We start from the raw sequence: 16,577 nt of genomic DNA on the forward strand, positions 1-16,577 counted from the left end.
GAACAGTGGAGCGTGGTGGGGCCGGTTCTTCCTGAAGTCGACGATGAGCTCCTTCGTCTTCTCCACGTTCAGGATTAGGCTGTTGTCTCTGCACCAGCCCACCAGTTGCTCCACCTCCTCTCTGTAGTCCTGGTCGTTGTCGTCTCTGATCAGGCCCACCACCGTTGTGGTGGGCCTGATCAGAGACGAAGCCAGATTTCTGGCTAACACCAGAAATCTGGGATTTCTGGTGTTAGCCATGTTTCGGTCAGGATGAGTACACAGCAGTCTCTAAACTCCCTCTTTGCAGAAAGTTGTAATTGTAGATGGTCCATTTTATTTTCTAGTGAGTGGACATTGGACAGCAGGATGGAAAGCAGCGGCGATCTGAATGGGTTAGCCTTCAGCCTGGCTGCTAACCCCCCGCGGCACCCGCATTTCTTCGGCTGGCTACACCGCTTATGTTTGGCCCTCCTTCGGTGTGAGGTGCTCGGCGAGTCCCCTGCTTCGCAGGCCGCTGGGAGTATTCCATAGCTGCGCAAACAGTCGATCATAGCGGTGGTTACAAGCCCAAAAACACTGCATGGTCGTAGTTCCAGAAGGCCCTGGCGATCGTGTACCAATCGGCTGGGTGGATGAGTAATTTCTAGTGAGTTCGGCGGCATTTTTTTATGAAAAATGTTTGCCAGTGGTCAGAGTGTATGCTCTTAGCGGCCGCCCGGAAGCACAGCCGGTGTGGGGTAGTGATGGCCGAGTGGTTAGAGCAGCGCGCTTGCGCTCTGAGAAGGATGCAAGTACCCGGTTCGATCCCAACTGCCTGCGCTCTGGGTCCATGAGCAAGACCCTCAACCCCGACTGCTCCCCGGGCGCCCTACAGTGGCAGCCCACTGCTCCCCAACAGGGATGGGTTAAATGCAGAGAAAGGGGAAGTGGTGGCCGAGTGGTTAGAGCAGCGTGCTTGTGTTCTGAGAAGGATACAAGTACCCAGTTTGATCCCAACTGCCTGCACTCTGGGTCCCTGAGCAAGACCCTCAACCCCCGACTGCTCCCCAGGCGCACTACAGTGGCAGCCCACAGCTCCCCAACGGGGATGGGGATCAAGTAAACTTGATCTAATATATTACTGATTCTGATCGAAAAACTTAATACATTTATGGAACTTGGAGAGCACAGCCTTTAAATTTACATGGTTAAAGTCCCCAGCAAGGATCATAGCGGCTTCTGGATTACTGTTAATTTGGCCTGTAACAAAGTTATAGAGTTCTTCCAGAGCTAGCCCAGCAGTAGCTTTCGGCTGGATGTATACTGCAACAATTATAACAGTTGATCTCTCTAACAAGTTTAAATGATCTGCACTTAACAGCTAGATATTCCAGATCAGGGGAGCAGAAGGTTCCGATCAATTTTGCATCTGTGCACCAGGAGATATGAACGATATTGCTAGGCCCCCACCTTTTCTCCTCTGTGCGGTATCCCTTTGATCCACTCTGAACAAATAACGGTTGTCTAGCTGCACCGCGGCATTGGGAATTTTGCTATCCAACTATGTTTCTGTAAAGATCATTGCACAGCTGTCCATCTTATATTCAGCTATTCTTACCCAGGTCTAGTTGAGTTTGTTGGCGAGGGAGCTTACATTGGTTAGCTTTTAGCCGGATGCACAGGCATGTCGTCCTCACCGTTTCCTTTTGCACGTAAGCCTGCACCTAGGCCCTGAGGGCTGGGAGTTTGGGTATTTTTTTGTACATTGCAGATCAGGATAAATAAAATCCAGTTTCAGTGGTCGGTACGATCCGTGGACTCCAGAGCTGAATCTCAGATCCAACAGCTCTTCTCTCCCATATTGGATCAAAGCTTGGAGAGGTGAAAACACAAAGACAGTCAAAAAAGCTAGAGTGCCTGGGCTGCTGCATCTGACTGCTCCACCAACTTGGTTTTGTCTTAATCACTCCCATTAAATCCCAATAAAATGCCTTAAACATTATGGATACAACATGGTATAATGAGAACATCTAAGAGGTTTAATATTTACAGAGGAATGTTAACTCAATATTGTACCACAATTCCGATTTGAATTATGTCCTGAAGTTCAGATAGTCAGACCTCAGCTCCAGTTTAGTTCCGATGGTTCTAAAAAGCCTTTGAGAGATGAAAATATTTGTTGCTAAGATTGTTAAACTGAGCTATGCAAATACGTTTTTCACATCTGTCTCATAGGAGCAGCATGGAGCTGGAGCTTGGGGGACTCCAAATTTAGAAACTGGTTCACAGGAGAGCCGAGTAACAGCGGCGACTGTGGGTCGATCTACTCAATATCAAAGAAGATGGCTTCTCAAAACTGTGATACTCGTCTACCGTTCCTCTGCATCTCAGACAATATGGTCCTGGTAAAGGAGAACAAGAACTGGGAGGAGGCGCTGGAACACTGCAGAGGCCTACGTTCATCCACAAACAATGTTCGCTACGATCTCCTCAGCCTGCAGCCTGAAGACCAACAGGACCTCATTATGAACAAGGTCATGCAGGCTGACACTGACGAGGTGGGTTCTCTGCTCATACAGAGCAAGTTCTGTACCTGAAACCATATATGGAAGCAAATTTGAATTTAAGAGACCATTTGAGAAGAAGTTTATCTTTCTCTTTTAATTTTGTGTGTATTTTTATGACTTTTAAGCATAATTTAATCTTTTAAGACACTTTGCTGAAAAAACAAGTTCTTGTTCCATCCACAGAAAAATAGGTTCCTTTCCACTGCCACTACATATATGAAAAGGTTGGTTTATAAAAGATAATTTTACAGCAGAATTATAATAAGGGTTAACAGGGAACTGCAGCTGACTTTTATGGGCTGAACAGCAAATTTGCTATGAGTGAGCAATTTGGTTCAACATTTAACAACATTTAACTTCAGTTGTCTAATATAACTGGGGGACGGGTGGCCTAGTGGTTAGAGCACAGAGCTTTGGTCCCAGAGGTTCTGAGTTCAACTTGCACTAGCTGCCACTCTGCGTCCCTGAGCAAGACCCTTAACCCCCAATTGCTCCCCAGGCACCGCACAGTGGCAGCCCACTGCTCCCCAAGGGGACGGGTTAAGATGCAGAAGTGAATTTCTCCAATGTGAGATCAATAAAGTTCAATTATTATTATTATTATTATTATTATTATTATTATTATTATTATTATTATTATTATTATTATTATTATTATGTTGTAGTTTTTGAAACTCTTGTGCCAGTCCTGATTTCTTAAGATTTCCTCATCAAGTATCTGTACCTTGATGAGTACCTTTGAGTATCAGTTCTCAAAGGTCCCATGATATCACTGTATAATCATTGTGTAGTTGATATTGCTGCATATGTAAATTCCCCAAAGAATTTCATTAAAAAAATAATGTAACCATGTTATTTTGTCAGGCCAAAAGTCCCTTCTTGGTTGCGGTAATTATATGCAGCCTTACTAAGTTGACTTCACTCTGATTGGCTACAACCATATTTGGAAAACGCCCTACACCACACCAGTTCCCCCGTCCATTCACATCTATATTCTCGCCCGCAACACTCCATAACAAATCCATTATGGTTTTATGACTGGTTGAAGTGTTTGTGTTATAGGTTGTCAGACAGTTTAAAGCCTTTGGTCCAAAGGCTTTAAACTCTCTGACAACCTTTAAAGTGGTGGCGCGATTCAACTTGGAGGGACCAAAACACAAAGCCACAATATACCGCGGCGCGGCTGGGGAGCTCGGAAGCAGCTGCTTATGAAGCTGGGTGCCAGAACCACAGCAGTACCGTAGTGAGCTCTCAGCTGCGCTGCAACACAGGAATATGTAGTTCTTAACCACGGTACCTCAGCAGAGAACTCACTGCCAGCATACCCACTCCCATTTTTTAGCAACCACTGTTAAGTTAGTTTGAGGCCTCAGCCTCCTGTTTGGGCCGATAGAGGCAGGCTGATCTGAGGCTGCCGTCTGCGCCATCTACCTCCTCTCAGGTCAGCCAGTGAATCAGCTGGGGGAGGAGAGGAGGGGTGAAGGTTGTCGGCTTGATGGTGTGCTCTGACTGTAGAATATCAATGACGTAGAAAGACAACCCGTTTTCTGATCTGACCGTTTTTAATCAAAGCATTTGAGCTGACCGCCCCAGAGCAGGTCGCTTAGTTTTCAGTTTTGACATTAACACGGCCTCATCAGTGCACAACAGAACCTCAGAAAAATGAAAATTGTTGTCAAGGCCCCTTTAAGGTGTTTTTAAGTGTCATCACTTTCAGTTACTGAAATTATTATTTTTTAACTTAATTCCTCTATTTTAAGTTTTCAAGCTCAAAAGAAAATAATATGGACACTTTGACAGAGCCAGCTTTTCTCAATCCGGCGCCCTAGAAGGCATTTTTTATTCTGCCTCCTCGATCATCAGTTTAATTACGATTACTAAAAAATGTAATCGTGTTGTTTTTATTATGTTGGTGTTGTGTCTGACAAATATATTGTTGCCACAAAATAAAATTCCTGTAAGGGTATTAATTTATACGTTCAGCAATCAACATCAAATATTGAATGTAAATAACCACCCAGTTTGCACACAATAACTCTATACATATGCTATATTTACACTGTGCAATAGCTATATACAAAATCTAAAGCAATAACTAGTTTTAACATAGCGATTTTGAAGGTCATGCCCACCCTGTGGAGACCATATGGCAGTCTTATCATTTGCTTATATTGCCTAATGGACCTGCTAGCTCTACATATTAACCAGTCTTTAAAACAACTTTACACATTTTTGAGTCTGATTGGTTGGTTGTTCCTGTAGGTGTGGACCGGCCTGTGTTTCCTGGCCGGTGAGTGGCTGTGGGTGAACGGAGCAGATATGCTGCACACCGACCTGCCTCTCTGCCCCGCCCCACGTCAACATTGTGGGATCTTATCCAAGAACAGCACTGGTGGCATGGAGGCTAGAGACTGTTCAGAGAGAAAAAACTTCATCTGTTACAGCTACACCACCTGAATAAAATAATCCAACATCTGATACTATAGCCACATTATATTTGAAATGTTAATGTTTACCTAAATGTCTTTAGAATATTTGAAGTATCAGTTTTCTGTAATGGAAATAAAACTGATATTTAAGTGTACTCAGTACCAAATATCTTATGTTATATTTAATTTACTTTATGTGTAAGCAATATTCATTTCTGCTTAGAAAACTGTTTCATTTTAGTTGGTGAACTGTTTTATTCATCTTTGTGCAGTAATTTAGTATTTAATGAACATCTATGGTTTCTTCTGTTTGTAAAATGGCTTATTGTATCGCACAGTAACTAGAATTCACCTTCTTTGGTTTCATTTCAAAAGCCAAACCCAGGCCTGAAAACACCCAGACCCCATTGATCCAGCAATTACTCGAATAGAACCTGTAAAGCAATTCAGGAACATTACAAGGAAGTAATTGACATTTTTTGGCCTGAAAAGGGGTTTATAAAGTCATTTTGAATGCATTAGGAAAATTATGAATTCTAGTCTTAACAGAACGAGGAGGAAGTCCACTCATCAGCTAATGATGTTAAGCTCAAGAAGCACTTAGTTTATGCAGCGAGACGATGATCTGCATCGCACCAGCATGTCCAGACTTCTGCAGAGAAACTAAACCTATAAAGTGGCCTAGTCATGGACTTAAACCTGATTGATATACCTTTACATGACCTTAAATAAGACTTTCTTGTTCAAAAACCTTCCACTGTGGTTCCCCGCAGAGAAGAGTAAACCAAGATTCCTCTTTTTTAATGTAGAAGACTGATCACCAGTTACTACTGATGATGGATGCCAGTTGTTGCTGTTTTCTTCTCTTTAATAAATGAAATTATTTGAAAACTGCTTTTGTTATTTACTGAGAATACCTCTGCTATTAACAGATCTGGAACAGTTAAATATGGGGAAAAGTTATCTTAAAAGAGGGATGGAAGGGCCAAATACTTTTTATAGCACTGCAAGCAGTTAAACTAATTTCTAGAGGGGTTTCTGACAAATGCTTGATGGCTCTCAACAGACATCAAGACAAGAAGTTATGTCTCAATTTGGAGGCTGCATTTGCAGACTGATTACGTCACAACGCTCTGATGAAGGTTGAACCAATTCTTGAGTCTTTCAAAGGGTTCTTCAAATGCAGTGGACAAATGCGTCCTCTTGTCCCCTGGCTGGTTGGGTCCGATGTATCCTTCGTGGCCCAGCCTATCCCACGTGTCTTTGTGGGCTAAAGAAAACGGAAACAACAATGACAGAGAGGGGTAAAGTGAATAAAGTTGGCTATATTACACATTCTGCGACATAAAAGCAACTTTAGAAGAAAGGTTTTAAGGCAAGAAGTTAGCTATGAAGACACAATTTTAAATTTAACAGTGCTCGGACATCCACTGCTGCTGCACTGCCCAGCAGCCGGCTCATTTTCAGCTGATCGGGTGGTCGAGGCTTATTGCTATCAATATGGGTTTCCATAATGAGTTAAAAGCAGAAATGATATGGTCAGATATCTAATACCAATGTTTGTTTAGCCTGCAATAGATCCAACATCACAGGACACAACAGGAGTTCTAAATGTGTTGTCTTTCTATTGCCAATCAAGACAGCAATGACAAAAAAAAAATTCTCTCAGCAAAAAAAATCTAACAAAAGAAATATGCCAGTGGCCTCTGGCTGTACACAGCAAAATGCAAAGATCCAAAACTTACAGGAACCATTAATGTGTGGAAATGTTACATTATTTTATGAACACTTTCATTCCACAGCAACATCTCAGCTCGCCCTGGAGTACACATATGACCTCACAACTAATCTTCACACATGGGAAATGGCCGCCCTGCGCAGCATATGTAGGTCTTCGGCACCATCCGTTTCAGAAATACACAATCTTTTTAAAATACTTGCTTAACCCTTAACTGAGAATATATCTACAAATTTTAAGAAGTGCTGTGCATATTTATAATGATTTGTCACAGATATCACCTGTTCCTGATAACCAAGGCTCCATCCTAATACCTCTGGTGGGTAAGGACTCTATAGCCAAAGTGGAAGTGTGTCAGTGGTTGCCATAAGTGCTGAAAAGGAGCCTGTATGCTTCCTCTCACAGCTCCTTTAGAATAGGAACCTCACAATGTCCCATACCAGCAGTAAGGAGCTATAACAAATCCCACAATCCTTTGTGTGACATGACGTATCAGCACAGCCCACCTCACGAAAATAAAATAAAAAATTCTGGAGAGAAGAGAGTGTGCACTTTGTAGAACATTTTCAGAAGGCTGTAGGCCTGGATTTGACCAGATTTGTGGCTAAAGAGTCATTGCAGTTGCTCCACTTTATGGAAATGGTGTGATAAATCAGGCTTTTCAGTAATGGGTAAAAGTACTGATGCAAATGTTATGCATGTGTGCGTGTGCGTGTGTGTGTATATATATATATATATATATATATATATATATATATATATATATATATATATATATATATATATATATATTCTATTGGATTTATATTCTATTGGATTTAAGAAATAATATTTGAAATAGTAAAATAAAATATAAAACTGAAATATTTGTGTTCATTCGTAAGGGCTTTTTAATGAGTGGTTTGTTAAAATTCCCTCTTTTTTTTCTTGCTGTTTTTATTTCTGTAGAAAAATAATTTAACTTTTCAACCCAGTTCTTTATGTAATTTCTTTGTTCATTTGCCTGTAGTCAAATTTTGCTATGAGGCAGTGGTAACACTGGACCAAAAGTTGACCATGAGTGTTGTCTGCAAGGCAAATCTTTCAAAAAGTACAACCAAAAGCAACAAGGCATCCACTTGGACTTTGGCAGCTCAGCCAGCAGCAAACCTTTACTGAAAGGATAAACCATCACGGCAAGAACACATCCTAACGTAATCATGAATTATGATGGATTGTTGTAATTGGTTTGTTTAATGATTGCAACTCTTTGTTTTCTCAGTTTGAATTTATCTGCATTATTAAAGTCATTTTTTAGAGAAACCTACATATATTCAAGATGATGAAGAGCTTTTGTGGATGCTGGGTCCTCCTCCTCCTCAGCAGCAGCACCAGCATTGTATCTGGCCGAAGACCGGCGCTGATTAGATATTACAAATACCACCCGTATCCAGCAAGCTGGGAGGATGCACGACAGTTTTGCAAACGGTGGGTTTTCTTTTTATTATTGTGTATCAGTACAACTAGCCTTTTGTTCATCAATGTGTGAATGCAACATTGTTTTTGTCAGAAAAAAACCCTCAAATGAGCACTGAGAAGTAAATTCAAGAAGACAGCTACGCTTCCTGGTGATATTTAAATAATGATATTTTTCCTGGTGATATTTGAAAAATGATTAAAAAAACTTTACATATAACATTGTACGTGCATATCAGCTACTTCCTATCAAGCATCTGCACAAAATATCAGATAACTGAACTACTAAAGTTATACAGAAGGTTTAAAATCCACCAAGAAGATGAAAAACATTAAATAAGTGTGGAGCAATGACACGTCAAAACACAAATGAATTTTTATTCTATTTGGCTAAAGTTAGTGCTGAAAAATGTTGCTTTCAGTTTATGTCTAATTCAAATAAACCAGCTAATAAACAAATTTCTCAGTTTTCCACAATTAGGTGACTTCAGGTTATGCACCTTAGTCAAGAGAAAATGGTGAAAACAATGAGAGGTTTGATTGAACTGCAGGTGGAAGCATGTTTTTTTAATTCCTTGTGATGTGTGCAGCCTGATGAAATAGGTCCTAAGCGTCTTTCTTGCTTTGAACATGTCAATTTATCTCCTCCTCATGGTTTTACCTCTGAATTTACCATCAGCAAAACTACAACAAAATAAATCTGTTACTTGCAAGTTTACATTTTTTCTCCCAAAAGATACTACACCGACTTGGCCACCATCTACTCAGAGAAAGATGCACAACGTTTCAACTTGAGCCCATATTACGCCTGGATCGGCCTGCAGAGTACCAGGTTTGGGTGGACTGATATTCTCTTGTCTGATGGAGGGAAAAAGTATCAGAGCCTTTTGGAAAGCCAAAACCTCCCCTACAATCCAGAATGTGCTGCGGTCAGCTACCACAATTACTACAGCCAAAGGTAACGAGACCTTTTTGAAGTATTAGTCTATTGTTAATCAGCTTTTGTATGCAGAGAAGGTTTAGACTGAAATTATTATTACAAGTACATCTTTGTTTCATGTTTTCACCATTTATGGATAATGGTTCTCATTGTGGTTCCCTGGAGCCCCAAAGCCCTGGCTTTGTAAACTTTTGCAGACTGATAGTTATCAGGGACTTTGTTTCACATCTGTTCTTGAATTTCTTTAGATTGGGGCATTTTGTTTTGCTTTTAGTAATCTTTCTGTCTAGTTCATGTTGTTAAACAGATACCAAAGTGATTTATTAATTCTACATGTCTGTCAGCCATCAGCCCTGGATGTGGCTTTTGTTTCTTTAACATCAGTAATCAGTATTTTGGCCACCACGTGTTTTATTTTGACCTGGTGTGCAAAAGAGATTACTTTCAAACTTATGCAACTCGTCCTTTTTAATTATTCTTTTTAAGTCTTTTTATTATCATCCTCCCTACAAGAATCATTCAAATGCAAAATTAAAGGCCCTAAAGTAGATTTGACAGCTTTGCTGATGTGTGTCAAGCTGTTTTGTGTTGATGGAGATGGAGCCAAGAGGGTGGTTCATGGTGGTAGCCACTTGTATAACAAAAGCACTTTACCAAGGAAGCAGTGATGACCTGAGTGTGGGGTAACCAGCAGAAGAAGAGTAGGTAAAGATGATGCACATTAAACTAAAAATATCTGGCAAAGACGTGAGAGAGCTGAGAGGCTTTTGAACTGCTGGGATGAGAACCAGGTGTAACCAATAGGTCACTATTAAACACAGAAAGAACTGAACCAAAACCCAAAAAGGACTGCTAAAAAAAGTAGAACAAAAGTTACAATAAGACTCTTAACGAAATACCCCAAAAAAAGTTAGCACAGAGAAATAAACTGGTTTGGAAACACCTGAAGTGGATGATTTTATTTTGTCTGTATTGAACAGATGCACTAATAATTTATGGCTTCTCTTTGTTTTTCCACATCGTTCTGGGTGGCTGGCGCCTCGCACTAGATATGATATTCCACTAATCAACAGGTAGGAAACAGATTCATTAGCAGTGAGTTTATTAAATGTAAAATATATATTTATTTTAAATATTTTTAAGTACATTTTACTATCCTAAGATATAAAATGTAAACAATGAGTTTAAAACATTACAGCAAGTATTAGTTATCAGTCTTATATGAGTAAAACTATGTTAATCATAAGAGCAATTGCTTGGTGTCAAACAAATGAAATGTGGTATTTCTTGTTCCTTTATGTTTGTCTTGGAAGAATTTATGGCATGGATTGTGGAAGTTATCATTACTTCATCTGCAAAGATGATAAGACTAAGTATACTTTCATACCCAAAGCAAAGAAGTGGTCTGAGGCTCAGCAGTACTGTCAGGACAACGACAAAGATTTAGCAAACATTGAGAGCTCAGATCTGTACACCACTGTACACGAGGAGGACTTTCCCGTCTGGATTGGTCTCCACAGAGATGGTAAAGACTCAGCGCTGCAACTTGGAATGCTTTCTCTAAAATCAGTCAGTCAATCAGAATGACAATAATACTGTATTGAAATACATAAAAAGAAGATGACATGTTTCGGCCTTCTTTTCAGTACAAAGGTGTCTGAACTCCCCCACATCTGTTCTGCAGGTGGATCATGGAACTGGAGCGCAGGCCACTCAGAATATAAGAAGTGGAAATCTAAGGAGCCGAGTAGCGAAGGTGATTGTGTCTCCATCTCCTCTGAAAGGAAAGAAATGGCTGTCCAAAACTGCGCTGCCTACTCTCCATTCCTCTGCGTCTCCGACAACGTGTTCCTGGTGAAGAAGGAAAAGAGCTGGGAGGAGGCGCTGGAATACTGCAGAGGACTCCGGTCATCCACAAACAGTAACCTTCGCTTCGATCTAATCAGCCTGCAGCCAGGAGAGGAGCACGTCTACATGATGAACAAGGTCATGGAGGCTGACACAGACGAGGTGGGCTAATATAGCAGGGCAGTGAATAAGAAAAAATCAGGACCATGTTAGAACGCCACTTAAAGGAGCTGTTGTCATGATTCAGCCTGTCTGCTGCACCATGCACAGACTCAAGACACTTGCCACCTTCCATACTTCTTCTTCTTCTTCTTCTTCTTCTTCTTTTTGTTTTATGGCGGTTGGCAAACAACTTTCAGGTGCATTACCGCCACCTTCTGGACTGGAGTATGAACCAGATGTCTAATCCCTATAATCTCCCTATTAGACCTGTTTTCCTAAGAAACCTAAACACAGATTTAAAAACCACATCTCCAGAAGATTTTTGTAGCAGATCTCTAATATTTAATTTAACTTTATTCCTATTTAACTCTTCTACTAATTCCTCTCTTTCTAGATTATATTTATTACATTCCATAAAAATATGTATAACTGTTTCCAACTTTCCACAAAAATTACATAACCCCGTACTATGTTTATTTATTATTTTCAAAGTACTATTTAACCCTACATGTCCAAATCTTAATCTAGATATAATATCTTCCTCTTGTTTATTCCTATTTTCTTTTCTACACTCCCCCACTTTTTTTTGAATATTATAATAAAACCTTGCCTTCTTTTCACCCTCCCATTTTTCCTGCCACTTCTTTTTGTAATATATTTTACTTATACTCCTTATCTCATTTTTACTATATTTACCTTTTCATTTCTCTTACTCGCACTCTTTGCAAATGTATCTGCTAATTCATTTCCAACTATTCCGGTATGAGCCGGAATCCAAATAAATTTAACAGTAGATCCATTTTTTCCCATTTTACGTATTGATTTATTTATATCTATCAGAATGTCTTGTCTTGCTTCCGACTCTTGTTCCATAATACTTATTAATGCACTACTTGAATCAGAACAAATTAACACTTTCTTTTCGCTTAATTCTTCACTCCATTTTAACGCCATTCAAATAGCCAGTAACTCTCCTGTGTATACATTCAAACTATCCATTAATCTTTTATTTTCCATAATGTTTAAATCTGGAATTATAAATGCTATCCCTACTCTATCATTTACCATCTTTGATGCATCTGTATATATTTGTAAGTATTCTCCATATACCCTTCTTATGTATCTTTCCACCTCTCCTTCTACCGTTTGTCTTCCTTCTTCCAACAATGTTAAATCAACTTTTATCTCTTTTTGTATCCAAGGCGGATTACATGAAAAATCCACGACCGGGCTAATTAAACATTGATTTAATCCTATTTCCTTTATTTCTTTATTTATTATCCATCCAAAACTATTTATTTTTACATTCTTAACACTTTCTTGGCATGGTTGTAATATATTATTTATAGGATAACTTTTTTTTATGCCCTTTTACTTTTGCCCAAAACCCTACTCCTAATTGTTTCCTTCTTAACTCCAATGGCATTTCCCCCATTTCTACCTGTAGTGCTGACACTGGTGTCGTCTTCATTGCCCCACAGCAAATTCTTAACGCTTGATACTGTATTTTATCTATTTCTTTTAATAAGTTATTTGAGGCAGAATTATATACCACACATCCATAATCTATAACCGATCTAATAAGTCCAATATATAATATTTTCAAAGTTTTCCTACCTGCTCCCCATTCTTTGCCTCTTAAACACCTCATGATATTTCCTTCCATACTGCTCCAGTCTCCAGTTCAGTAATCATCCACACCTGTCAGCTACTAATTAGCCAGTATTCAGCACACCTGTCAGCCTCACTATTTAAGCTCTCTGCAGTCTGTCATTCCTCGTCGGTTCGTTCTGTTTCCCTGCTTACCTCTGTTTCTGCTGCTCACCTCATCCAGTCTTGTCCAGTCCATAGTTCCTCCATTCTGTCGTGCTGTGAGTCCAACCTGGTTCCAAGTCTCCATTCTGTCGTGCTGCTGGCCCAGCCTGGTTCCAAGTCTCCATTCTGTCGTACTGTGAGTCCTACCTGGTTCCAAGTCTCCATTCTGTCGTGCTGCTGGCCCAGCCTGGTTCCAAGTCTCCATTCTGCTGTGCTTCTGGTTCTGCTGCCTCCATGCTCTGGTTCCAACCTGCTTGCCAGTTCCTGCCTTCACCATCCTCCTGCTTAAGCTCAGTACAGACTCTTGGTTCTTCCTCCACTAGCCACAAATTTTAATAAACTGTTAAAACTTAACTCTGTTGTGGTTGTGTTCGGGTTCAATAACAAAACATGACAGAACGAACCGACCACGTGAACCCGAACCCCACACAGAGCCTCCATGCAGGAGCTGGCGAGAGGAAAGTTGCGCAGCGGAGCAACTTTTAGCCCAGTCCCGGGCCGTTTTGGAGAACCTCGCAACGCTCAGCCCACCGTGGAGGCGGGTAGGCGCAATCGCTCAGATACGCAAGCTGTGGACAAGTCAAGCCGAGCTCCTTCCTCTTTTTGAAGAGACGCGGCTGATGGAGGAGCTCGAGTGGAACAACAAGGCTGCCGTTGCTCAACTCCTCTGCAGGACGCCTCCTCCCAGACCCTCGTTCTCCGCCGCTGCTGCCTCCTCCACTTCTGCCACTTGCACCATTGCCGCTGCCGAGTCCGCCTGAGCTTCCGCCACGGATCCAGCCTCAGCTCATCTCGCTCCTGCCGCTGCTACGGTTCCTGCCGACGCTGTAGCTCCTGCCGATGCTGCCCCCACAACCTCATCACTAGCTGCAGCCACTCTCTCGCCGCCCGGCTCCTCTCAACGGAGACGCCAGGCTCGTCAATGCCGGAACACACCCACTGCTCAACCTGAGGCTAAGCTGGTTGGCACAGCTGTGATCCCTCCGCTTGGAGCTGACGTCACCTCCACGTCCCTGGTGAGTCAGTCCGACGGCGTTGCGGCTGCCCCAGCGAGCCAGAGCAGAAGCCGTCTCGTTCCCCATTGTCTCTGTCACCACCTCCACGACACTCAGCTGGCTCCTCGGGTGAAGCCTTTAGCTGCTGCTCCCAGCGCTGCTGCCTCTGTCTCCTCCACGTCAGTTGCTCCTGCTACATCTGCTGATATGACCGCTGCTGCTGCTAAGCCCGCCGTAGTCTCTGCCTCAGCTTCCGTTGCCTCATCGTTGATGGAAACCTCAACCCCGCCGCCGGGTTGCTCCCGGCACAGAAGCCGAGTCCGCCGGCACAGGACCCCTCTCTATGCCCAGCCAGACGCTGCCGCTGCAGCCAAAGACCCAGATCCTGCTCAGCTCGCAGCCAAAGACCCAGATCCTGCTCAGCTCGCAGCCAAAGACCTAGATCCTGCTCAGCTCGCAGCCAAAGACTCTGTTCCTGTTCAACCACAGCCAAAGTTTCTGTTCCTGCTCAGACTGCAGCCAAGGACTCTGAACCTGCTCAGCCCACAGCCCAGGACCCAGTTCCCAGCCCGGCGTCCGAGGCGGGTGCAGAGCACGCCAGCCCGGCGTCCGACGCGGGTGCAGAGCAAGAACCAGATCTGCTCAGCTCGAAGCCAAAGATCCAGATCCTGCTCAGCTCGAAGCCAAAGATCCAGATCCTGCTCAGCTCGCAGCCAAAGATCCAGATCCTGCTCAGCTCGCAGCCAAAGACCCAGATCCTGCTCAGCTCGCAGCCAAAGACCCAGATCCTGCTCAGCTCGCAGCCAAAGACCCAGATCCTGCTCAGCTCGCAGCCAAAGACCCAGATCCTGCTTAGCTCGCAGCCAAAGACCCAGATCCTGCTCAACTCGCAGCCAAAGACTCTGTTCCTGTTCAACCACAGCCAAAGTTTCTATTCCTGCTCAGACCGCAGCCAAGGACTCTGAACCTGCTCAGCCCACAGCCCAGGACCCAGTTCCCAGCCCGGCGTCCGACGCGGGTGCAGAGCACGCCAGCCCGGCGTCCGACGCGGGTGCACAGCAAGAACCAGATCTGCTCAGCTCGAAGCCAAAGACCCAGATCCTGCTCAGCTTGCAGCCAAAGACCCAGATCCTGCTCAGCTTGCAGCCAAAGACCCAGATCCTGCTCAGCTCGCAGCCAAAGACCCAGATCCTGCTTAGCTCACAGCCAAAGACCCAGATCCTGCTTAGCTCGCAGCCAAAGACCCAGATCCTGCTCAGCTCGCAGCCAAAGACTCTGTTCCTGTTCAACCACAGCCAAGGACTCTGAACCTGCTCAGCCCACAGCCCAGGACCCAGTTCCCAGCCCGGCGTCCGACGCAGGTGCAGAGCACGCCAGCCCGGCGTCCGACGCGGGTGCACAGCAAGAACCAGATCTGCTCAGCTCGAAGCCAAAGACCCAGATCCTGCTCAGCTCGCAGCCAAAGACCCAGATCCTGCTCAGCTCGCAGCCAAAGACCCAGATCCTGCTCAGCTCGCAGCCAAAGACCCAGATCCTGCTCAGCTCGCAGCCAAAGACCCAGATCCTGCTCAGCTCGCAGCCAAAGACCCAGATCCTGCTCAGCTCACAGCCAAAGACCCAGATCCTGCTCAGCTCACAGCCAAAGACCCAGATCCTGCTCAGCTCACAGCCAAAGACCCAGATCCTGCTTAGCTCGCAGCCAAAGACCCAGATCCTGCTCAGCTCGCAGCCAAAGACTCTGTTCCTGTTCAACCACAGCCAAAGTTTCTGTTCCTGCTCAGACCGCAGCCAAGGACTCTGAACCTGCTCAGCCCACAGCCCAGGACCCAGTTCCCAGCCCGGCGTCCGACGCGGGTGCAGAGCACGCCAGGCCGGCGTCCGACGCGGGTGCAGAGCAAGAACCAGATCTGCTCAGCTCGAAGCCAAAGACCCAGATCCTGCTCAGCTCGCAGCCAAAGACCCAGATCCTGCTCAGCTCGCAGCCAAAGACCCAGATCCTGCTCAGCTCGCAGCCAAAGACCCAGATCCTGCTCAGCTCGCAGCCAAAGACCCAGATCCTGCTCAGCTCGCAGCCAAAGACCCAGATCCTGCTCAGCTCGCAGCCAAAGACCCAGATCCTGCTCAGCTCGCAGCCAAAGACTCTGTTCCTGTTCAACCACAGCCAAAGTTTCTGTTCCTGCTCAGACCGCAGCCAAGGACTCTGAACCTGCTCAGCCCACAGCCCAGGACCCAGTTCCCAGCCCGGCGTCCGACGCGGGTGCAGAGCACGCCAGCCCGGCGTCCGACGCGGGTACAGAGCACGCCAGCCCGGCGTCCGACGCGGATACAGAGCACGCCAGCCCGGCGTCCGACGCGGGTGCTGAGCACACCAGGCCGGCGTCCGACGCGGGTACAGAGCACGCCAGCCCGGCATCCGACGCGGGTGCTGAGCACGCCATTTCGGTGTCCGACAGGGTGACCCAGGCGGGTCCACCGTCCACCGTCGATGCGGGGACCCAGGTGGGTCCTCTGCCTGTCAAAGATGCGGGGACCCAGGTGGGTCCTCTGCCTGTCAAAGATGCGGGGACCCAGGCGGGTCCACTGCCTGTCAACGATGCGGGGACCCAGGAGGGTCCACCGCCTATCAAAGATGCTGGGACCCTGGGGGGTCCGCTGCCTTCTGTAGCC

General features: G+C 44.5%; 2 protein-coding genes across 2 annotated transcripts in view; both read left to right on the top strand.

The window, feature by feature from the left end:
- The first annotated feature begins 2,252 nt into the window (after positions 1-2,252).
- Positions 2,253-5,400, top strand: LOC118562797 (struthiocalcin-1-like). Its single transcript, XM_036135677.1, has 2 exons — positions 2,253-2,519; positions 4,791-5,400. Exons 1-2 carry the CDS (start codon positions 2,304-2,306, stop codon positions 4,983-4,985), a joined length of 411 nt encoding a protein of 136 aa, XP_035991570.1. The 5' UTR covers positions 2,253-2,303; the 3' UTR covers positions 4,986-5,400.
- A 3,494-nt stretch (positions 5,401-8,894) lies between these two features.
- The window catches only part of LOC105922437 (secretory phospholipase A2 receptor), a 13,426-nt gene continuing 5,743 nt past the window's right edge, over positions 8,895-16,577 (top strand). Inside the window, exons 1-4 of the mRNA XM_036135919.1 lie at positions 8,895-9,108; positions 10,140-10,163; positions 10,404-10,615; positions 10,775-11,100. Coding sequence (XP_035991812.1) covers positions 10,414-10,615; positions 10,775-11,100 — 528 coding nt within the window. The 5' untranslated portion in view covers positions 8,895-9,108; positions 10,140-10,163; positions 10,404-10,413. The remainder of the gene's footprint in view (positions 9,109-10,139; positions 10,164-10,403; positions 10,616-10,774; positions 11,101-16,577) is intronic.

The sequence above is a fragment of the Fundulus heteroclitus genome, chromosome 4 (assembly GCF_011125445.2).
Source record: "Fundulus heteroclitus isolate FHET01 chromosome 4, MU-UCD_Fhet_4.1, whole genome shotgun sequence".
Lineage (NCBI taxonomy): Eukaryota > Metazoa > Chordata > Actinopteri > Cyprinodontiformes > Fundulidae > Fundulus > Fundulus heteroclitus.

Coding starts and splice junctions, on each gene's coding strand:
- LOC118562797 (XM_036135677.1), top strand. CDS start 2,304: ATGGCTTCTCAAAACTGTGATACTCGTCTACCGTTCCTCTGCATCTCA. Junction 2,520..4,790: donor TGCAGGCTGACACTGACGAG/GTGGGTTCTCTG, acceptor TTGTTCCTGTAG/GTGTGGACCGGCCTGTGTTT.